Source organism: Amborella trichopoda, chromosome 1, assembly GCF_054954075.1.
Source record: "Amborella trichopoda isolate Santa Cruz 75 chromosome 1, AtrichopodaSantaCruz75HAP2 v2.0, whole genome shotgun sequence".
In the NCBI taxonomy this organism is placed as follows: Eukaryota; Viridiplantae; Streptophyta; class Magnoliopsida; order Amborellales; family Amborellaceae; genus Amborella; species Amborella trichopoda.
Window position 1 is genome coordinate 56,637,258 of NC_142336.1, and position 23,721 is coordinate 56,660,978.

The 23,721-nt window shown below is 33.4% G+C and overlaps 2 protein-coding genes across 7 annotated transcripts; one reads left to right on the forward strand and one right to left on the reverse strand.

Moving 5' to 3' along the window:
* The first annotated feature begins 2,783 nt into the window (after positions 1 to 2,783).
* On the forward strand, positions 2,784 to 16,325 carry LOC18440794 (uncharacterized). Of its 6 annotated transcripts, none has more exons than XR_016041286.1 (16): positions 2,784 to 3,185; positions 4,609 to 4,867; positions 5,001 to 5,525; positions 5,609 to 5,707; positions 5,805 to 5,857; positions 7,766 to 7,823; positions 8,155 to 8,237; positions 8,422 to 8,833; positions 8,972 to 9,051; positions 11,891 to 12,084; positions 12,603 to 12,677; positions 12,774 to 12,814; positions 13,998 to 14,103; positions 15,268 to 15,350; positions 15,459 to 15,532; positions 16,012 to 16,325. XR_016041286.1 is itself a non-coding variant. In XM_088847613.1 (16 exons), exons 2-16 carry the CDS (start codon positions 4,649 to 4,651, stop codon positions 16,122 to 16,124), a joined length of 1,881 nt encoding a protein of 626 aa, XP_088703739.1. In that variant the 5' UTR covers positions 2,784 to 3,185; positions 4,609 to 4,648; the 3' UTR covers positions 16,125 to 16,325. The 6 variants fall into 6 exon arrangements, 4 of the variants coding, with proteins under 4 accessions (XP_088703739.1, XP_088703753.1, XP_088703749.1 ...); XR_016041287.1 differs by having other exon boundaries at positions 8,761 to 8,833; XM_088847613.1 differs by having other exon boundaries at positions 8,756 to 8,833.
* On the reverse strand, positions 16,127 to 23,059 carry LOC148783942 (putative WRKY transcription factor 59). Its single transcript, XM_088847637.1, has 3 exons — positions 22,765 to 23,059; positions 17,207 to 17,353; positions 16,127 to 16,560 (listed from the first exon to the last, which is right to left on the reverse strand). Exons 1-3 carry the CDS (start codon positions 23,001 to 23,003, stop codon positions 16,401 to 16,403), a joined length of 546 nt encoding a protein of 181 aa, XP_088703763.1. The 5' UTR covers positions 23,004 to 23,059; the 3' UTR covers positions 16,127 to 16,400.
* Positions 23,060 to 23,721: the final 662 nt, after the last annotated feature.

The following is a 23,721-nucleotide window of genomic DNA, read 5'->3' on the forward strand; positions in this document are numbered from 1 at the left end:
ACAAGCATGGCATTTTTATAATTTGGCCCCATTAAGATTACCCATGCTAAAGACATCGTTATCACTGTTTGCATCGGCTCCTAACTCAAAGCAAGGTTTTTAAATAAAAATAATGTGTTTCAGATTTAGACCTTCAAAATTGTTTGAAATTAAAACAAGCACAAGTTTTTGGAAAAATTAACCTCTTCAGTGATAAAATTGTTAATGAAAAAAATAACTAATCCTACCATTCTATTCGCTATTCAGAGAGCTCTATGGGCTTACTTGTATATTTTCTAGAGCAGCTTCTTAAAGTTTTGGAGATTTATGAGAATAACTTAGAAGCTGAATTATTTAACGTTTTACCTTATTTTCAAAACTTATGTAAGTGGGGGATTGTATCTTGTGAGACCATTAACATTTACTACAAGGAGGCCACTATCAATCTATGCCAATTTCTACACCTTGAGGTGTGCCAAAATATCGAAAATTTTTCTTTTAAACATTGAACTTGGTCAATTATACATCCCCAACCACCTGATTTTAAGTTTAACAATCAATATTAATTGTGACATCTTTCTATCAAAGATAAATGATTGTATTCTATATTTCTCCAATTGCTTAAGTTTTTTGAAGTGGATATGTGATTCTACATTTTAAGGTTGCAACCTCATATAAACTTTTCCCATTGGTAAATGATATTGTATTTTATGAAATCATTTATCTTTTTTAGAAAGATGTCATAATTATTCATTGCCTTTAGATGTCAAATTGAATGACTTGGGATGTGTCGAAGTGAGACTTTTTTTTTTTGAACTTTAAGACTAGTCAATTATATGCTCACAACTACCTAATTAATTTTAAGTCTAAAGAACAATTGTGATTTATGATTTCCTCGCGCTAAAAGTAAACAATCTATTTGTATATTTTTCCATGTAAATAGTTCAAATGTCATACATAGTTTGATAATCTCCCATAGCTTTCCTAAACTTTTACTTATGGGAGATTTATCCAAATACACAAACTATTTAACATCTCACTTATGTCTTTTGGTTTAACTTCAAAATACTCATCAAAAGCACATGATCACGAGTTGGAATAGTTTAGAACATAAAACGAGAAAAATATTATATAAAGTGCTTCATCTTAAGCTATAGGATTGAGGTGCACATGAAAAACATCAGATGGGGTTATTTCGACGCTGGAAAACTCTCAAATTGATCATCTTGACATCGTGATGTTGGATATAGGAAAAAATAAGAAAAAGGATTCCGAATTCTTAAAATAATATTGCGATACATTATGTGAACTGTATGTTCTCAAGGTACTCAAGTGTCCACAAATCTATTTTATCTGCACTATTAAGTTTCATAATTAGAGATAAAAACCAATTTTCAGGACATCATAGAAGTTTTCAACTCCTGTATCTTCCATGTAGTTTGGAAGTGCACCTTACTTTTATGGGTGCGGTTTGTATAGAGCCTAGGCTCTAAACAATCAAATTATAGCCTACCTTCAAATAGTGTCGAGAAATGTGGTTTTAATATTGAAAATTTGTGATAGCCTTAAAGTATATTTTTATATTTATTTATAAAGTTTAAAGCTTAAAAAATAGTGTAGATCAACAAATTTATGAAAACTTGAAAATCTTGAAAATTGACGGTCCAAAAATGCATTATAAAATACACTATTCTAAAACTTGAAATCTATTTTTTTTCTCATGTCTATGCATCTTGATGTCGAGATGATCAATTTAAAGATATTTGGGCATCAAAACAACCTCTTCTAATGAAATTTTGAGATAGGCTCAAATTTGTTTGTTTAGATCCTCGACGCTTTATAGAATGATAAATAATATATTGAGCCTCGGCTCTATATAAAATGATAAATTTATATAAAGTAATATGAGATAGGCTCAAATTTATATAGAGCTTGGGCTCTATATAAAATGATAAATAATATATAATAAAGGATGGAGTTTCTACCAAGCTTTATGAAAACAAATTAAAGCCTCATCTCAAATTCTTTTCTTGAAAGCCCTTGGCATCGAAGATCTCCACGACCGCTCTAAAATCAATTTTCAACCTTGACTATAAAATTTGAAACTTAAAAAATGGTACATAACACATATTTTTAGGACGAAATAGACCGTTTAGATAATGTGGTACACTATATATTGAAGATTTTACCATGCGACCTATAATTTTGGATAAATTTTGAGATGGGGCTTTTACTTATTCCAATAATAAATAATAAAAGATAAATTGCCCAAAAAATATATAAACAATTCTCTATATGATTTTGGCTTTTGGTAAATTTATTTTTATTACTTAATATATGAACTTTATTTTTTTGATAGAGCATAATGGTGTATCAGGATTTGTGTAGTCTATGAGGTGGTTGAAAAGAACTTCTTTGTTTTTGATAGAGCGTAATGGCCTACCGGGATTATTTGTTTCTTGATATAGCATAATGGCGTATTAGGATTTGTGTGGTCCACCGGATGGTTGAAGAGATTTTTATTTTGATAGAGCTTAACGGTGTACTAAGATTTGCGGATCAGAATTTGTGTGGTTCATTTGGAGAAATCTCCCATGATGATTAGGAATATAATGATAATGATAAATTTGTTTTTATTATAATCCAATATTTCCGGGCCTGTGATCTCGCTCCCCAATCTTCAAGGGCACGTGATCCTAAATTTTCATTGGTTCCCGCGTTATTCTTTCCATTGCGTCACAACTGCGACACAAAATACCTTTATTTTTTAATTTATTTTCACCGCTCACCCCTCCACTATTTTTACGCCTCCTTAGTGATGAGGAAGAAGTTACAGTTATCAGGATGGCACCTCTCTAATGGCGATACCTGAAAACCCTAATTTCATTTAAAATGGGAGAAAGATCTTCATTTTCACTGCTAATGTAAACCCTTACTGCTTTCTTACATGCCTTAAACCAATCAACTTTCAAGAGAGAGCAGTTTAAGGAGGAAGATGTTCAGCTTTGCTGATATTGAAAACTCTAACTCATTTCTCAGATATGATCAGTAGGAGAAACCCTAATTTTTGTTGTGTATGAAGAGTGGAAGCTCTGCAGCGTCACTGTAACTTGAAATATTAATTTAGCTTTTTCTTTTCTTGTCGATAAGCTAAGAGTGGAAGTTTAAAGTTTAAACCCGAGTTTTCTCCTGAACCAGCTTTTCAGGTGAGATTCATTTACACTGTAAAATTCACTTTGATTAATTCTTTTGATTGGTCCATAATTTGTTTCCTGGTTATTTCATTGCTCTGATTTTCGTATGGTCTCCTTGTCCTGAGTAGTTTAGTGTGGAATGCAGTGGTAATTTTTTAAAGTGATTACAAATTGAGTATTATTCAGGAGTTGGTAATCTATGTTTGCACAACTATATTTGATTGCTTCATAATTTGTCTCCTTCCCATTTTATTGCTCTGATTTTCTTATAGTCTTTTTGTCCTGAGTAGTTGGGTGTGGAATGCAGTGCTAATCTTTTATAGTGATTCCAAATTTGATAGTATCTAGGAGTTGGCAATCTATGCTTGCACAACTATATTCACCCAAAAAACAAATATTTGTCAAAATTTTCATAATTTTGAGCAGAAATATTAATGCCGTGTAGCCAAAAAAGGAAAAAAATAAGAAAAGAGAAGATATTTACGCTCTGTAAATTTAATTCGGATAAATCATACTGAATTACATGCATTTCAATAAATTGCAATAAATTCTATGTAGCTTGGTGAGCTTGATGTATACAACGATTTCATTTTCTATCCATGATTTTGACTTTTAGAAGTGTGATGAAATTTATTGCTCGAATATTTATAAATGTTATTTTCTGTATAAATTTATTTGATGCGATGAATTTAACATATCTGTCTTGAGCAATAACAAACATTTGATTTATTTGCTCTATATATATTATTAATTGCTTTCTTGGATCATTTGTCATGGGAATCAATTTATGTATGAGGCTCATTTTGGTTCCCCATATTTATCTCTTATATTATGTTCACCAGCAACACATGAAATGTTACGGTTCTCTTCACATGTAAAAGACACAAAAAAAATATAAACTTGGACTGGTTTTGGTTTTAAAATTTTACCTACTAGAGAGAAAGAAAGACTAGAAGAAAATAATTTTTTGTTTTGTTTGATTGACCAGTGATCAACTTATGATTACCCTTACCATTATTTCAAGTTCTCTGCTTTAGTCTGAAAATAATTGCTGCTTCTTATGTGGCTATGATCCCTTTGGCCACCAAATTGATGTCACAATATTACTTGTACTAAGTTGGAATGGGAATTCCTTGTCTAACTTAATAAAAATTTGGGCTATCTTTTGTACCAGCATTTTCTCTTTGATCACAGGTAGTTTCATAATTTTTTGTTTTTGAGTGATTCATAAGTACTCTAACAACCCTCATTTCATTGAGTTTTTCAACTAATGACTCTTTACCTTGACAACTCCAATCCCATATAATCATGTCTTTAGTCATTTGGCTGAGGTTGTGCATTAGTGGCCAAAATGTACATGAGCATGTAGAATATCTAGGTGTGCTTAACCGGTACATGGGATCTTTTGTTGCGTATAACTGTTCTAGTACTGCAGATTGTTGGCAATAAATTGATTCGTAAGTCATGCAAAAATAATGGAGCCACTTCCTACATTGGTCCAAACGACTCCAATCAACAAGCTCGCAACCAACTCAAGTGTGCATGTGTCAAATTTTAATGCTATCAGAAATGTGAAACATATTCAGAAATTCCAGAGGCGACTATCTTTGGAAAACAGGAAGTCCTATGGATTTAAACACCAGGTCTACATAGGGGTTTCAACATTAGATTCTAGTGGTCATCCAATAAAAAAGGTATATTTTCTTTCAATTTTCTCAGACTTTCATTTACTCAAAGTTTATTTATTTATTTACAGTTATTTCCATTTGCATTGAGTGTTCAACTCTAAATACCATGCCAAGTGTTTTATTGTCTTGAATTTCACAGGTTAGAGTTGCAAATCATAGCAGTCTGGTTACTGGTTTCAATCTTAATGATTTCAGTTGGCCTTCCCCTAATGATGAAATTGCCTTCTGGAAAAAACACTTTCGGTCATGGGATGTGACTTCACATTATGTAGATAACGTTGTGAAGGATACAGATGTTATGCACATCATCCATGTCACAGCTGAAATGGCACCAATAGCAAAAGTTGGTGGACTTGGAGATGTTGTGACTGGTCTGTCCCGTGCTTGCTTATTGCGTGGTCATAAAGTGGAGATAATGCTTCCTTTCTACGAGTGTATTCAAAAACAGCAAATTGAAGATTTGTGTGAGGATGGTACATATAAGTCCTTTCATAATGGCAACTGGGTTTCTATTAGGGCATATCGTGGAGCTGTATCAGGCATTCCTGTTATACTTATTCAACCATACAACCACTTTTTCAAGGGGCCATCAGTATATGGAGGTTCCTATAATGAGCTAGAAGCATATTTATTTTTCAGCCGTGCTTGCCTTGAATATATACAGGTCCCCTTATTTGATTATTATCTGTCTTTGTCTTTCTATTGTTGATATGAATTTGTCTCACTTGTGCTTTGGTAAAAAAACAGGTTTATGGCACACAGCCTGATGTAATGCATGTCCATGAATGGCAAACTGGTGCTCTACCTATACTATACTGGGATATGTATCATAATCTCTCAATTAAGGTTGGAACGCATCATAGAAACTGTGATGCCTCTTCCTGGTTTCCTTATATATTATATTATCTTACATTGTGATTGATCTAGGTTTTGTGGTATGCAGAAACCAAGATTAGTTTTAACAATCCACAACTTGGAGTATTATGGGGAGTGCAGGTGAAACTGTGTACTTAAAATAACCTTCAATTGGTAAATTATCAAATTAAGTGTTATGAATCCTTTGATAAATACAATATGCATATCATAAATACCATTAATTGACACTAGAATAAAAGAATATAATCAGTACTACCACAAAAATAAAATAACACTAAAAGAATATAATCTGTGTAATGTGATAGAGCTCTTCCAAAAGCCTTTGTATGACTGTCTATCATGCCGAGTTCATGTTCGAGAAATTAATGTGCTCTCACCCAGAAAACTCCTCTGATCCTCAAAGCAGATGGAAAGAAAATAAAGACAATGATTTCTTGTTTTCTTATTAAATAGGAATCCACTGTTGCCACTTCAGTTATTCTATACTTAAAGTATGAATATATGTTTTTTCCAATGATGTAGGGCAAGGTTAAAAGCAGTTTGGTGGCACTTCTGTCATATGATACAGAAGATCATTATATATCATGCAAATCCATTTGAAGGGCCAACATGTGGGATGAGGTCCTGAAGAGCCAACTGCATGTGAACTGATGTACCAAACTGCTAATCTATATAATTAAATGCACTTTACAAGATGAGTGAGTTAGAGTATGGGTTAGGTAATTACAATTTTTTTTTTTAGAGAATGGCATTTTGTTAGTAATTAATATTCATAGGTCCTGTTTGGGTGACATTTAATATTTTCTAGAATAGAATACCTTATCTAAAATTAATATACTCTGGATAATATTATTTCTTTTAGCTGTTTGCTATGTATCTTGTATTATGTATGATACTATTTAATTATCAAACTATTTTGATGATTTCCAGTTATTTCTGGCCAAAAGCATGTCATTTTCAGAAATTGCTTGAAATAAAGTAAAAAAAGCCTTTCAAAAAGATAAACTTACGTCTAGAACTGCCTATAAGTTTGTCTCAGAGAACGTTACGATGGACTGCCAAACAACAGATAATTCATTAACAGGAATATTTAATTCAAAGCAATGAATTATCAGTAATAATGAGTACATGCAAATAGGCCCACAAAGAATTACAATTTGTTAAAGGTACCAAGGGATGCCTAGGCAGCACCTCAATGGTCTACAGAATGTGATGAAACAAATAGTGGAGATGAGGCACTAGCCTGAAAAGAGGCATATAAGATCCCTTTCCATATGAATACAACGGTAATTTTCCTCCACCTGTACCCCCATCTCTCAACCATCAGCTGACATTCAATCTCCCTCTAGCTGGGTGGAAGATAAGGGCATCTTGAGCTAAAAAGGTTCGCTGCAGGATTTTCTTATAATCCCCTCTTTCTTGACGAGATAGACCCCATACGTTTGTTGATTCAGTCTCTTCCAGCTGAGGTGATAGGCTTATATGTGATGATGTTATGGAGAACCAATCTGAGGCATCCTGGCTGTGTTGCTATTTTGAGCGAAGCTTATGTAGTATGTTGAGCAGGGGGAAAAAGTGGTGGTCCCTCTATTATTTTATTTACCTTTTAGTTTCTGAAAATAGTTGGGGACAAGTGAAGGAAGCTAGAGGAAACCTATCCCTGGTTTTTTCCTTCATTTCTGAAGGTAGCAGTGGTAGCACAGAGTTTCAATTACTGTGCAACATCTGAATCTGTTACTTTTCTTTTTCTCTCTGCACTTCAAAGGGATCCAATCATCTATAAATATTTGATGATGCACATATTGATTATTTGCAATTCATACAATGTTGCAAATTTTGCCTTTCCATTTATTAATTTATATTGTTTCAACTTTTTAGAATGTCTTACTATAGAAGAACGCTATGTAAAACCATGCTTGACATATGTCTGAACTGTTTTTTTAGGGACGTTCATCAAGTTATGAAAATTTGAGTTGCTTATTAAGTTATCTTATGTTTTATTTTTTCTTTGCTACGTTGCTACTCCAGGGTGGAGCAGTTTTCTATGTGTGGCCTGGATGGATCTTTTTATGCAACTGTTGAGAAGGTATGCTCTAAGTTTGGTCCAGTTACCTGTACTTTTTTCGTTACTTCTTTCTATATACTGTGACATTTTAACTCATTTACAATGCTAAAGAAAATGGATCTTCTTTACCTTGCTCTCTATGTTTTTTTTTTTTCTTTTCTTTTTTAAAACTGGTATAAGGTCTTTATAGCTTATTAAATAGGAATCTCACTTTCTCCATCATTTTACCTGTTGTCACCTGCTGAAGTTTGTAGCTGATTAATTCTCCAGATGTGTACTAATTATTCACGACAATTACATTGAATTTCTAATATTATGATTTATGACATTTGGATCTTATTGATTTTCATAGGCTGCTGATGATCGAACCATTGGCCATAATCCTGAGAGATTAAGCTTGTTGAAAGGTGGCATCGTGTACAGCAATGCTGTAACGTAAGTTTCTGGAATGTTTTCTCAGAGCATTGACACTTGGTATCTTGTCTTATGAATCTAGATGTTCCTTTGTCTGGAATTACATTTTTATATCGATGTATTGTGGTTTCTATACTTTACTTCTCCAGTCTGTCATGAAATTGTCTGATGTTCTTCCATCTTTCTCATGTTCTTCTTTTTGTAGCTGGCTGCTGGATGCTCAAACTTACTTTCATCTTGGATGAATGAGTTGCTATCACCTTTCTTTTCTTTTCTGTTCTTTTTTTTTTTTTTTGGGAGAAGTTAAGGTGCTTTTGTGATGTGCATGATATATATTTTATTGATAGTTAGCACTGTGATAAATTATGAAATTCTTCTATTTTTGCTTGTTTACTACTAGTGGAATTACCAAAAAAGATTTGCTTACCACTAATGTAAATTGAACTATCATGAAGAAGCTTGTGCAAGTTTTATCTTTTATTTTAATTTTCAACGGGATCATTGTCTATCAAATCCTAATTTCTTCTCCTCATTTTCAGTACAGTCTCCCCAACTTATCTTAAAGAAACACTGTGCTCTGGTTGGCTTGCTAGCACTTTGATCAGGCATCATGAAAAGTAAGCCTTCTTTCACAGTTTAAATAGTTTTTGTTGAAATTATCTTTAGCTCTCTTCTTTCCTTTGAATAAATAATCTAGCATTTCTTATCCAATTTTTCTCTCCTCAAATTTGAAAATGGCTTCTATGCTTTTCTAGGTACTTGGGTATTTTAAATGGAATTGACATTGCCTTGTGGAATCCTGCTACAGATGTATTCTTGCCCGCTAATTTCCATGGTAACTATCAAGACTAAAAGAATGATGAATTCTGTCTATCAGTCTATCAGATATAATCAAGTGCAATTTATAGATCAATTGGATGCCTTTCTTATGGAAATGAGTCAAAGTTATGTTAATGCATGGAATTATTAATCATTCTTATAGAAAATTATAAGTGGCCTCTGTTTCTTACCTGGTATTCTGAACTTACTTTCTTCAGCCATTTTATTATCGAGAAAACATTACATAGAAGTACTACCAATATTTGTATGGTACGTGGACAAGGAATCATATATACAAAGTTTTGCTGATTCAAATTATGCAAAAGTTTTACCATTCAAAAATAAATAAATTAAACTTTCACTCTATGTAGATTCTGATGGTGTCCTATGAAAGTATGTATTCTGTGCATCATGTGTAAATTGTTATTCTTTGCTTGCAAGCATATCTTATTTGAATAGGCTTACTTGTTTAACCTGCAATGATTGACTAGTTTGGTCCGGGTGTTTTATGCTAGCTAGAGATGTGCTTATCAATTATAGGTTCCAAAATTGAGGCCGATCTTCCTCTCTCTCTCTCTCTCTCTCTCTCTCTCTCCTTTCCTTTGGAATAGATGCTATCAGGGGTTAACTTATCTCCCCCCCCCACCCACCTCAAACGGAAAAAGTAAAAAAAGAATAGAAAAAAGAAAAAATGTTATCTAGGGGTAATATTTGAAAGAAAAGCTACTCTATGTGAGCTTTTGGAGCATCTATGATCATTATCCCTATGTGATGATATCTCCTTGCTGGTCCAATTGTGTGAAGACACCTTAGGCTTGGCTTCTTTTTGAATGAGGATGTCAACCTCCCCACTTTCACACTTCTTTTCTAAATTTTGGGTACTTATTTTTAGCTCTGTAAGTGAAAGTCTTATGAGCAGCACTCCAAATTTGAGGCTTTTACTTGGGATCCTAACTCAAGTCTCCTAATCCTTTCATGATCCGAGTCTACTATTAGAAATACTCTGCAAAGTACAAATAGTAGAAATGAAGCACAAGATCTGGAGCACTTAAGAAGTCTCCACACCATCTAAGTTCCCATGTTCTATAGTATCCTCATCTCCTTCTACTTCAAGATAATACAAAATTCAAGCTCTCATGGAGAGAACCATTAGGTCATCGTTTTCTTGTATGCCACCTGGCTCACCATGTGCAATCCTGTGTCTCAGACATGATTCTTGTTGCTGTATCCCTCTGTGCAAAATTCATCTTGAACAATCTCCTGTCCCTCTTAAAATAATAAGTCTGTACAATACAGATTTTTGTTCCATCATAAATTATTGGAAATGATCAACAACAATAAATTTTTAGTTATTTTAACTTTTATTGGAAATAAAGAAAATGAATTTTAGTGCTATGTAATCATCATTGTTATAGAGGGTCCAAGATCCACCACGGTAATCATCATTGTTAGAGAGGATCCAAGATCCACTCCAAGAGATTGGAGTAACATGTCCATTGACTACATGAACTCCTTCAAGGTGAAAATGCGATATTTATAGTCTAATATTGGAGTGAGTAACATCTCAATTTGTGGAATGCATTATAATGATACAAAAATGTTGCACATGATTAGCAAACTAACCTTATGTACAACCCTACTGTACTCCCCCATTAAACTGGCCCTATCACATGTTTCACATCTGATTGGTAGTTTGCTTTCGAGGAACTGATGTTTATATCTCCCAATAACTTTTGTAAGAAGGTTGATGATTTGAGGATGTGATAAGTTATAGGCATGGATGTAAATCACATTTGTTGGTGAAAAGTCACTAAATTAGTCTTTTTTTTTTTGGCTGGTTTAACAAATGATTTTTATTATAATACTAGGATTACACATTATGAGAGGCATTCATATTTACAGGAATACGAAGGAGAAATCAAAAGAGGTCAACATCCATTGCAGATCCATTAGATGACAAAATCACTAGCCTTCCTCACTATAGAGTGCAGCTTCTTGTAAATATGAATTTAAACCCTATAAACAGCTTCTGCAATGGATGTTGACCTCTTTTGATTTCTCCAGCTATAAAGTTTGCCCCTTTTCTAGTGATATGCTACAATCAGACCTTTTTTCTCAGCAAAGTTTTCGGTGGCTTTCCTAAATTGGTTGTGATAAGCTAGACTGACACGGTCATCTTTGTTCGTGATGTCATGCCGTAAGTGGTCAAATCTACCCCATTCTGTGTATGTATGTATACATTATATTTAGACACACACACATGAGGCAGATTTGATCACTAAAATTTTCACCTATGATGCCAGCCTAGCTGTCATTTTATGCAGTTTTCTTGCCCTTTCCTCAAGTTGTTCAAATTTCTTTAACTTTGGGTCTACCTTCCCATTTCCCTGTCACAATCTTTTTTTCTTTTTTTTTCCTCCTTCTATAAGTACCAAATTAAGTATCGAGCCTGCCTTTCCTAGCATGAAATTATTAAGGAACTTCCATCTTCAAATGTCCTTGATGATTCTTCCTATGACTTTACACCCTCTGTGTTTGTTTCTTATTGTAAAAAGCTTTTTTTTTTAAAAAAAAAGAAATAATAGAAAGGTTTTTTTTTTTTAAATACTGGAGAAAATTAGTCTAAACAGTGTTCACCTTGGCAAAACCTGAGGTTGTTCATGAAATTTTTACTCAATTTACCACATAGCAATGACCATTTGTTGAATGATTATGATTACTTTGAGTTCTCACTTGGCCTCTTGATCCATGTTCTCTAGACTTTGCATTTATGATTAAATGTGAACCTTTCTTTTAGAGTTTTACAAGCTTTTTTGATAGGGCATGTATGATTTGTCTATTTTAATGTCATACAGAACAAAATATTGAAGGAAAGCTAATATGCAAGCATTACATCCAAAGGGGGCTTGGTTTAGATCCAGAGTGTTCGGTGCGTGGTGGGTGCCTGCAACATAATGTTAGGAAACCATTGGTCATCTGCATCACCCGATTAGTTGCTCAGAAGGGCCTCCATCTGATTAACTCTGCAATACAGCATATTCAAGAAATTGTAATTCCTTTATCACTTGTTGGATTGAGTGCATTCATTCTTATAATTTCTATCAAGGCCATTAGGTATTTTAAGGGTTCAATTTTCATTTATTCTAGCCGTAGCTTGACAAGCTTTGTTGTAACAAATTTGAATCCCAAATTTTGTTGTCAAAATGTAGTTGGTGGAATTTTGAGTTGCTTGTTTACTGATGTTTGGATTGGCTTATCAAATGTCCTCCATTCTCTCTGTACAATCCATCATGTGGTTGCTAACATAGTCCAGAACTATTATCTGAATGTGTTAAATTAGGCAATTCCAACTCGAATTTCTCCTTTAGGAATGAGCCTGAGGCCTTGGTGGTTAGGGTGGAGGAGCCACAACTTGATGTCTCGACTTCTATTCCCACCTGTTATATATACCCATGAATGAGCCAAAAAAAGAAAAAATTCCAATTTCTCTTCTGATAATGAAAGTTTCAATGTTGAAGTTGCATAGCAGAATTACGAAGATGACTTTGCTTATTCTTTATTTGATAGGGTGGGCAGATGGTTTTGCTTGGCAAAGCTCCTGATGCTCGAGTTAACCATGAGTTTGAGTACCTTGCAAGTGTGGTAAAATGCAAAACCATATGCATATTTGTTTTGCAGCCTCTTTCACTGAGATTAACTATCACATATTGATTTTATATTTTTTATCTTGCATTGCAGTACAATGGAGGCTGCAACATCCGAGTTCTTTTGACATACAGGTCAGTCAAAATGATCATAAACCTGGGAAGTTGTATGGAATGGTCCCACTTTTCGTACAGAGTGAAGCAATGACAATATCTCCCTTAGGTCCTCCAATGTTGCCTTGATTTTCTATGAGAATGTCATTTCAGAAATATGATTTTGGTCCTCACCATTTTGGGGGCTGAGTTTTTAAACTTTAAATTATGTGACTAGAATTTGCCATTTCTTCAGGAATAATTAAGATTGTTCATGTCATTTTACTATGGGTGTGGTTTCTATAAGGTTGCAACCTTAAACAATCCAATTAAGGCGCACCTCCAAATTTGATCATGACATGTAATTTCGGTGTAAAACATTGTTAGGGTTATTCGAAAATATATTTTTATATCTAATTATAAAATTCTAAACTCAAAAAATAGTTAAAATCAAGTAGATCTTTAAATATATGAAATTCTTGAGAATTAACGTCTAGATAATGTGTTGCAAGACGCACTATTTCTGGGACTAAAAATCTTTTTTTTTTTTTTTTTCATATTTATCCATCTCAATGTCGAGATAATCAATTCGAGGGTTTTTCAACACTAAAATAACCTTTTCCGATGGATTTGTGAGCTGCATCTGTAATTCTACATTTTAATGTTGCAACCTTATATAAACTTTTTCCTTTTACTACTTTAGTTTGTACCATGTGCAATGCCTCATGGATGGACCTTTGTTCTTCTGTTTTTCAATGTTACCTAAGATGGAACTTTTCCTAAACTGAAGTTTGAACCTCCATGCATTCCCCAAAGGCTTGATTATTTATAAACGTTTGGAACATTTTCTTTTGATCAGAATAATGTTTAGAACTTTTTATTCAGTGTTTCCATGGGTATATCTCCCTAAATACTACCGATTTCTACATTTGTTAATTACGTAATTGTACGTTTTGTGTGTGTGTGCGTGCATGTGTGTGTGTGCATGTGTGCATGCGTGAGTGTGTGTGTGTATGAGTGCGTGCATGTGTGATGTGAATAAACCTATGTGAAAGCGCACTAATCACTAGAATGGAATCACATGAGCATACTTGTGCAAGACTGGTTATGAGAGGGAGGGAGGGAGGGAGGGAGGGAGGAAGGTGGCAGGGAGGGAGGGAACGAGTTTGATTACATGCCTCCATAGCGATGATTTAACATGCTCCTAACTTAATTTCTTATACAGCGAGGAGCTGTCCCATATGCTATATGCTGCTGCAGATATGGTTTTAGTTCCTTCTATGTATGAGCCTTGTGGGCTTGCCCAGATGATTGGCATGCGCTATGGAGCGGTAGCTATCTTACTCTCATTTTTCACTTCTTTCATATTTTGATTCAACCGAATGTATTAGTTGGCCTTGTTCATTCGTATCGTAACCTAATTTAAATTGTGCCAGTTGTCTTGGTGGTTATGGTTTGGAGCAGAGAATAACGTTTTGAGTGCCTAATGCCAATCTAAAATGTTTGAAATAATCACCAATATATTTGTTTCTCTCTTTTTGATAAATAATCAATGCTGCGTAGATTGTAGTACATTACCTAAGTAAATGGAACACATATGCGAAAACATAGAAGATCAAAACAAACCTTACCCAAGAAAATAGAAGATCAACACCAGAGAGCACATATTTGGAACAAGGAAACTATTAACATGCAAATTGAAACTACAGAAGAGTAAACATTTGTAGGGTATTTTTGCATTATATAGCCATGTTTCATCTGCAATCATACTTTGCACCTATGTGATTGTTCTAATCTCCACCATTTCCTTTGAATTCTTCAAATATGTATGCATTAACTAATAAAATGACTTTATGCTAGATGATCCCTTCTTATCTTATTTGGAATGATCTGAAAGATGATCAAAGCACCTTTCATGATTAAGATGGGTCCGAGAGGCTACAAATACCAGCAGAAATGGCAGAAAGACCTAAGTTAATCTGAGCTAATGCTGCAACTAAGAAAACTAGCCGTTTTCGTGATAAGAATCCCACATTATAAGAAGACATGTTGCTCAAGGAGAGAAAAATAAAATATTTATAGAATAGTTAGCCTTTTCAAGAGGGCTAACCTCCTGAGGATTTCTTTCAATTAATTCCAGCTTCCTATGTGGTCCCACAACCCCTTTATTTGTGCTCTAACTTATCAACATGCTAGCCTTAATTTGACTTCCCAAATACCTATTGAAGGGCAAACAAATAAATTCCTGATTGCTGCTATTCTATTTCGACGCAAAATCCAGTTTGCATTAGATACCCAAAAAAGACAACCCCTTCCAAATAAGACTCCCAAAACTTATCAATTCATAAGTTTCAACTCTTTTTTCCTGATGGGTAGACTTGGTTTGCATAATCTTGTAGGAAAAACATTGTCATCCCTACTATGTGATTTAAGGCCCATGGGACAAACAAATAAACAGATTCAAGTCAATCTGATGAACGGGCTCAAATGTACAGGTGCCAATTGTCCGAAAAACTGGGGGCCTTGCTGACACTGTGTTTGACATGGATGATCAAGCGAATCTTGACAAAGCAAATGGGTAACCAATATCTTTAAATCATGAAATTTTATAGTTTTTAGCAAATTTTCTTGATCTCTCATCCAAAACCTGTTAATGCTTACCATGTCCTTCTCTTTGTTGGCATAGGTTTGTCTTTGAAGGTATAGATGAAGGATCCTTGAAATTCACATTGGAACGTGCTTTCCGTTACTACAAAGAAAGTAAGTTCCCTATTCCTTGGACATATTTATATTTGAAGTTCTCTGTTTACTCCAGGATCCACAATGGTGGTTGCTGCTTGAAATTTTCAGAAAGTTTGATTGGTTTAAAAGATATAAAAAAGTGAAATATTTCAAGAAAGACAATAATTTAGTATCGGTATGATGGCAAATAGCTTAGTAATTTCTTAAAATTCATGAAAATTTCCAGTATTTGCCAAGCAAACAATAAATATGGTATGTAACATAATTTTGCCAAATTTGAGAGAGAGAGAGAGAGAGAGAGATGAACTTTAAAATGCTTTTCCTCCATATCTATGAAAACCTGCCTGATATATATCTATTCGAGAGAGAGAGAGAGAGAGAGAGAGATGAACTTTAAAATGTTTACTCTCATGCATGCTTTTTCCTCCATATCTATGAAACCTGCTTGATAATAAATTGTATATATCTATTCGTATGTGCTTGCTTGGGGTGCACAGAACCAGAGCAATGGATGGAAACAGTTCTTAAGGTCATGAGAATCGATAACAGCTGGAACAATGCAGCCGGCAAGTATATTGATGTCTACAACTCCATTAGAGTAAGATGGTAAAATTCCTAAACAAGCTTCTCCAGTTATTCTACTATTCTCTTGTAATATAATTACATGAAAATAACTTAATATTCAAATTTAGATGACCTTACAATGCAGCTACAAACAAATGGCCTCATAAGGTACTCACTCATTGTGCAACAATATTATGAGTGGATATTAAATCAAAGTTAAATACAATCCATAAATGATTTGTACTTCTATTATTTTATTTTATTTACAAGATGAGAGTGCTTACCTATCGAGCTTTGGGGTATTGTGATAAATTTTTCGGATTTAATTTGAGTGTGTGGAAACGGTGCGGAAGATGGGAGGAGGAGGTGGATGATGAGAGTGGCTGCCTTGGTAAGTTAGAATGAGAATGTCTGGGTCTCGCGGATCCCTCTCCACCCTTTTCTTTGCCCTGCAATTGTTCTCCGAGCATTTGTAGTAGTTCCTGAATTTAGAGGAGAGGGCAAAAAACAAGTTTGAGAGAGAGAGAGAGAGAGAGAGAGAGAGAGAGAGAGAGCATCAATCCGAGTCTCATAGTTAAGCTCGGTCCAGTTTGGATGCTCCTGTATTTTTATTAGGGAATTGGTTAATTAAACATCTGGGCGTTTGAATCTTCCTGGATAAACCAAGGAAGCATTTTCACTTTGGGGCGTGTTCCTAATAAGTGGGGAAGGCAACGTCCTTACCCACGAACAGCAGAGGACCAAACATTGCCTATTTCCTATTCATGAATGGGGTGAAGGAGAGGACAGGTTGTTTCTTAAGAAATGGTCCGTCCAAACTGGGCCTAAATGACTAGGAAAAGTATGTGTACTACCATCCTCATCTTGATTTCGTCAATGGTGTGTGAGAGAGAGATTCTCATGTTCGGTAGTTGCAATTTGTGTGCGTGTCTTTTTGTGCGTCTTTTTTGGGGAGAGAGAGAACTAAAACCTAACATTGAGTCTGAGAGAGAGAGATAGAGCACTAAAATCGAAAATATTTGAGTTTTAGTTTAGAATGGCCAACCAAGATTTATGTAGCTGGCCATAATTAGTTGAAAAAAAGTTTTGATGAAGATGATTTGGGTTCTAATATATATATATATATACCTTGGATGAGGGCTGCTCTTGATAGGCTTCTTGCCATACTTCCTCCACTTGTAACCATCTTCCAGTACATCCTCTCCCCAACGAACTCTGAAAGCATATCTCGCCATTTGCCCTTTCTCTCTCTGTTTTTCATCTGACCCTCCAATCCTGTAGATGTTGTCAAATTAATCACACTATCTATTTTCAGAAGTTCATTTTATTTCTACTCAATAATTACAGGAGTTTATCTCATTAGTATTTGAGTTATAATGAATGTGATTTGAAGAAATCTTGCCTTAAGATCAACAACAATTCGATAGTGGCACTTGTGCATTTTGTAAAGCTCTATTTTGATATTACTATTTTTTCCATATTTTGATTTTTTTTATACCTGTTTTATTTTTAAATATGTTAAGATAAAATAATTGGAATTTTCAAATTTTCTTAGAATATTTTATATTTAAATTCTATTTGTTAATAATTGAATTATTAGTAATTCCAAAAATTAATACTAATTCTGAATAGAAGATTTGAATATCAAAATCGACTTGAGATAAGGTGCTACTCTCTATACTTTTGATGGACATATGATAGAAAAACATTTGAGATTATTTGGAAATATAGTTCTATCATAGATGGATCTCTTTTTAAGGTCCAAAAATGGTGCAGGTCTAATGATTTGCAAAGTAGTTAAGTGAATGGTGTCAAATATATATAGATATAGAGAGACAGAGATAATGGTGTCAAATATATATATATATATTAATTTATTTAAATTTTAAATTTATTTATTTTTTCATATTCATGATTGCTACGATTGAATTAGCAATTCTTACAATTTTGGATTCAAAATCCATCTCTAGTATAAATTTTGAATGGGGAGTACAAATAAACATGATGGCACACCAATACAGGACCCATAAGCTAATGTGCTTAACGATAAACCTAGAATTTGGTAAGAGACATAGAGTCGTATTAGGTCTTTTACTTGAACGAAATCGCATCTCCTAACCGGTGTTGTATCAAGCCTACATTGCACATGATTAGTTACCTAAGTTTACTTTCTTTCATCTTATCGCCTATTGAAGCCGTACCTAAATTTTTTCAAATGTATTCATTATGAATTTTATCTGTTTCTATCTTGCTAGTTATCCATCTTAATATCTGGATATTAGCTACATTGATCCTACGGATATGTTGTTTCTTGACCGTCCAACATTCCGTCCTATAAAACATAGCTATTCTATAGAACTTCTCTTTGAGTTTCATCGGCATGAGACGATCATCTTGACCACCAAAATAGTATATGTAAAATAATTCTAAAATAGATTGATCAATATTCCCTTGAATATTTTAAAGGTGTTTTGGTCATTAAATATTTTACAAATTGCTTTTTAAATATTTTCATGTGCACTTGATTGAGAGGTGTGGATGCTAAAAAATTTCAAGTTAATCAAATATGTGAAAAATCTAAATTAAAATATTATATACACTTGTCCATTTTGTTTCCTTCTAATTTGAAGAGTTTAGAAGGAGCTTGTGAAGCATACATATGAAAAATAAATAAAAACTTCTATACTAAAATTCATAAATCTAGGTGGTGAAATGTCCCTTTTTTTTTTCTTATATATATATATATAGGCACATTGTCGTCTGATTTTTTCAGATGGCAAGGATTAAAGACCACCATGGACCTAGCATGTCCATGGCGGTAACTTGTCAGGGACATAGCATGTCCATGGTGGTCAAAAAACACGCGGAAATTGCCATAAGCCATGCGCCGTCTGTTGCGGCTCCAGTCGATAAACTGTTACCGACATGTCTATGGCGAGGTGAAACACTGTTTAAAATCACTTATAGGCATTTTTTAAGAGTTCCACACACACACACACAAACACACACATACATACACACACACACACACACACACACATATATATATATATATATATATATATATATATATATATATAGTTTACATAACCTTAAACAATCAAAGTAAGGTGCCAAACTTTCTCATGAGATGCAATTTTGGTATCGAAAATTCTTAGGATGGTGCGAGAATCTATTGTTATCTCTAATTATAAAATTTTAAACTCCAAAAATGATTCAAATCAAGCAGATCTATAAATACATGAAAATCTTGAAAACAGATGGTTTAGTTCAGATAATGTGTTCCAAGATGTATATTTTAAAAACTTGAAATATCTTTTTTTCTCCATATCTATACTTCTTGATGTCGAGATGATCTTTTGATGCTTTTCCACCATCAAAACAACCTTTTTCGAAGGATTTAAACCCTTGACCTTCCGCACCCAAACTGATATGTCTACCACTAAATTAACCACTACTCAAGGCAAGTACTCGGCCCATTCATATCATTCCCGATATGATACAAAAAAAAAAAGAGGAAATTTATATTTAAAATAAGATTAAAAAATGCATCAAAATTAGGTTAAAAATAGTAAAAAAAATAGATTTTAAAAAATAAACTTGTGATTGGGGGTATTTTTGAAAAAATCAACTAAAATAAGAGGTAGGCCCAAAATGACATGTTAGAAGTAGTGAGAAAAGATAGACTTATGACATCATTGAAGGTACAACCCTAATAGAGAAGAATGGATGATCAAGATTGTATAGTCCATCCTAATTAATTAGGAAAAGACTCAGACGATCAGATTATTTTTCAAAATAATCTAAAAAGGTGAGAATATAAAAATAAGAATTTATGGCCAAAATACTATTCAATCTTGACCAAAATGATAATATATATATATATATATATATATATATATATATATATATATATATAAATTATTTATTTTTTTGAGATTTTTTGTCTTTTTTAAATGTTTTATTATCTCCGAATAAAGCACCCAACTTGAAGAAATTTGGGTTCGCGTGGGCGGCGAGCCCTAGTACCCGCGATTAATCGGGACTGGGACTCTAAGGGATTGATGTGTATGTTATTAGTTTAACCGTCGCTCCTCTCGTGTCCCTAAGTTCCCCTCATTTTTGCCTCCTTCCGTGACCCCTCTTCGTTACGCCAACCCCTCCATTTTATGGCATCGACCACATATTGTCGGGGCTCTGAATTGTTGACTTATGAGACGGGAATCGATCCAATTTAAAAGGATTTCTCTAATTTTGTTAGAGAACTGAATTTTAGATAAATATTTTATAATTTTCAATTAATTTTTTTATATTATTTTAAATACTTTTAAATATAAAAATAAAAATATGATACTCAGAATTGCCCGAAAGATTTCCATATGCAGATCAGCTTAGTAACAAGACTATGGGCCATATGGACGACAGTATATTTTCTTAAAAAATTTATATAAATATCCATATGAGATGGGGTATTTAATGTTGGGCAAGCTTTCTTTCTCTACAACATAGAAGTTCTATCCAACCATCCATTCTGAATGGAGGGCTAAGATTACTCCAATCACAATGTCACGTCTCTACACTATTTTATTTTTAATTTTTTTCTATAAACTATCTTGACACCAAATTTTGGACATCCATTCTTCTATTAAACTCGCACTAGCGTAGGAGAAGCATAGAAACTTTTCTTTTTGATGTTTTGGCCCTTTACTACTAGTTCACTTCAAGGCCGTCTATTTTTTTTTTTATGGTATTTTAAAATAAAATAAAAAATAATTTTAAATTGCTTGTTTCTTATAAATAATGTAATAAATTTCAATTTTATTTCCTCTCATAGCATGCAGACAAGGCTTTTAATTCAAAAAATTGCAGCATACAATGTATGCCACATGTTATATCTTTTCATTTATGAATGTACCATGCATCTTACACATTGCATGTGCTACTCGTCCCGGTTTACCCCTTTCTCTTTTACTACATATTATTCCTTCATATTTAGGAAAATGGTTTGATAGGGCTGTAGGCCTGATAAAAATAGTAAAGCAACATTTACATTGATCAACTCGCGTTGAACATTATGTTTGTGAAAGAAAATTAAGATTTCAAGCTCTATTGTGAAAGAAAATTAAGATTTCAAGCTCTAAAAATTGTGTATATTTTAACAAATTATATAGCCATATTCAAAGATTCGCAAGATTTGTATGGTGTTTTGAGTTTCAAATTTTATTGTATGCATTGGAAATTTCCATTGACGAAACTGCTTTTCAGACGAGGATTTACAGTGAGGTTTATTTGGTTTTTATAAAGCGGATACTATAATTAATGTTGGGTGAGGTTTTACCCAAGGAAATAAATATCTTTTAGCCTTATTGAAAAGGGTGCGGTTTGTACAGAGCACCTAGGCTCTAAAGAATCAAAGTAAAGTGTACCTTCAAATAGTGTCGATAAATGTAGTTTCAATATTGAAAATCTTCGTGATAATCTTAAAATATATTTTTATTTTTAATTATATAATTTAAAGTTTTAAAAATAGGGTAGATCGAGCAGATCTATGAAAACTTGATAATCTTGAAAATTGACTGCCAAAAAATACGTTACAAAATGTACTATTTCCAAAACTTGAAATCTATTTTTTTCTCATGTCCATACATTTTATGAAGATATCAATTTGAAGATATTTAGGCATCAAAACAACCTCTTTTAGTAAATTTTTTGAGGTGGGGTCTAATTTAATTGTTTAGAGCCTCAGCTCTACATAAACTTTTCCCTATTGCAAATGATTTTCTTTCTGTTCTTTTGCCTCCTTCCCCACGCAATAACTTGGATTTTGAAACCGCCTTCCTATGTATAAATAATTTATACAAGAAAAAGTTATTTGTGAGTCAGGGACACATCCGGGCGTTTAAGAGAAGAGCACCCAAATAGACAGTGCAAAAGAATTGAAAAAGTTTTTTTAAATTTATCTTTTTATTATTTATTTACTTTTTATTATTATTATTATTATTATAATAATAGTACATTATGCAAGAGCACAATTGCCTAAATAATGGATATTTAAAATTTCGATCCAAAATCCATATAAAAGATGGATTTTGGAGAGAGAATGCATGCATATATGAATCGGTAGACAAATAGAAACCCACCCCTTATGCAATAAGGAGCATATTAGCAAAATTTTGATATGTTGATTTTCTTCTATTGAAAATAACATTTTCAGAGTTTTTATTGTGCCTTTTTATTAGCAAGCTTTTACCTTTTCATTTTAGCAAATATAACAAAAATGCTCTTCATTTTTCTATTGATCTAACAAAAAAGGAAGGTAACCCCTTTAAACCTATCATGTAACCACTCCTCTATTAGTTTTGGTGATCGCTCAGGCTCCACTAAATTCAGGAGTAAATTTATCTAAGTAAGCCATTAATGAGCTTCAATAGAACCTCTAAACTCGGCAGCTAAATGGCTTTCCTTGCAAAACTTAGCCTGTGCAAAGTAATACAATTTGAAACACACATTCAAGAAAAGATACAAGTCAAAACATAGGAACTTTTACTAAGTAATGGCAAAAATTTGGAGAAAAAACAAGACTTGAATCAAGTAATTGTTTGCTATCAACCTCTGCTAAATTTAAAGCAAAAGATGATAAACAACTAACCCAAACAAAGCCATGAATGAAACTGTAAGATTCTTACCCATTTTCTTCATTTCTGGATATCTGAGTTGGTTCCATCCGTGTGTGCTCCATGGTTAGAATCTCAGAGCTATGGCTCCCTTTGAAACTGAGAGGCAACGACTGTTGGGTTTCCTCGTACGTCTCTTCCCAAATGGAGTCCAAGGTTTCAGCTATGGGTGAAAGGCATTTGAAAGCCATATCTGCATCATCATACTCCATTATCTCTCTCTCTCTCTCTTCTGGGAAATATGTCGTCATTTTAAACTGATGAATGAATAGGAAAATACTGAGTTTTCGTGGAAGGCAGAAGAAGACTTCGGGGTTGACTGCGTTTACTAAAAGGGGCATCTTTCTTCTTTTTAATTTTCTTTTTTCATTTTCAATGGAAAAGTGAGAATATCTTTAAAAAGTCCCAAATTTAAAAAATTGTGTGTTTATACCGGTGATCTAAAATAAATGGTCCAAAAGAAAATTCCAGTTTGAGGAATCCGGGAACGACCCCGAATCTACCTCCAATTTTTTTTTTCTCTTCCCAAATTTTTCGTGAACTATAATCCTATCCAACTCGAGAATCACCTGCGTAGGGATAGGAATTGAACAACTGCGATTCAAGGCCCGATTCCCATTTTTAATCACTAGTCAATACATAATCATAGTATGACATAAATCTTTATAAATATAAAGAATATCCTTTGGTTCGTAAGTGGGCCGATGTAACCTCAACCTGGTTTAGAATAATATAAGACCTTTCCCAACTATCACAATGACTAAAATGGATAAAATTAACAAACTAGCACCCTCACTATCATTTTTTTTTAAAAAAAAAAGACGTTCATAAATAGGAACCTCAATATCATGTAAGAATAATTATAGATAAATTATGTTATCAGATGAATATTTTTTTAAAAAATATCCATCTATAGATTTAAGAAGTAAAACCCATCGATAAAAGTTGCTCTGAAGCCGAAAATCTTTC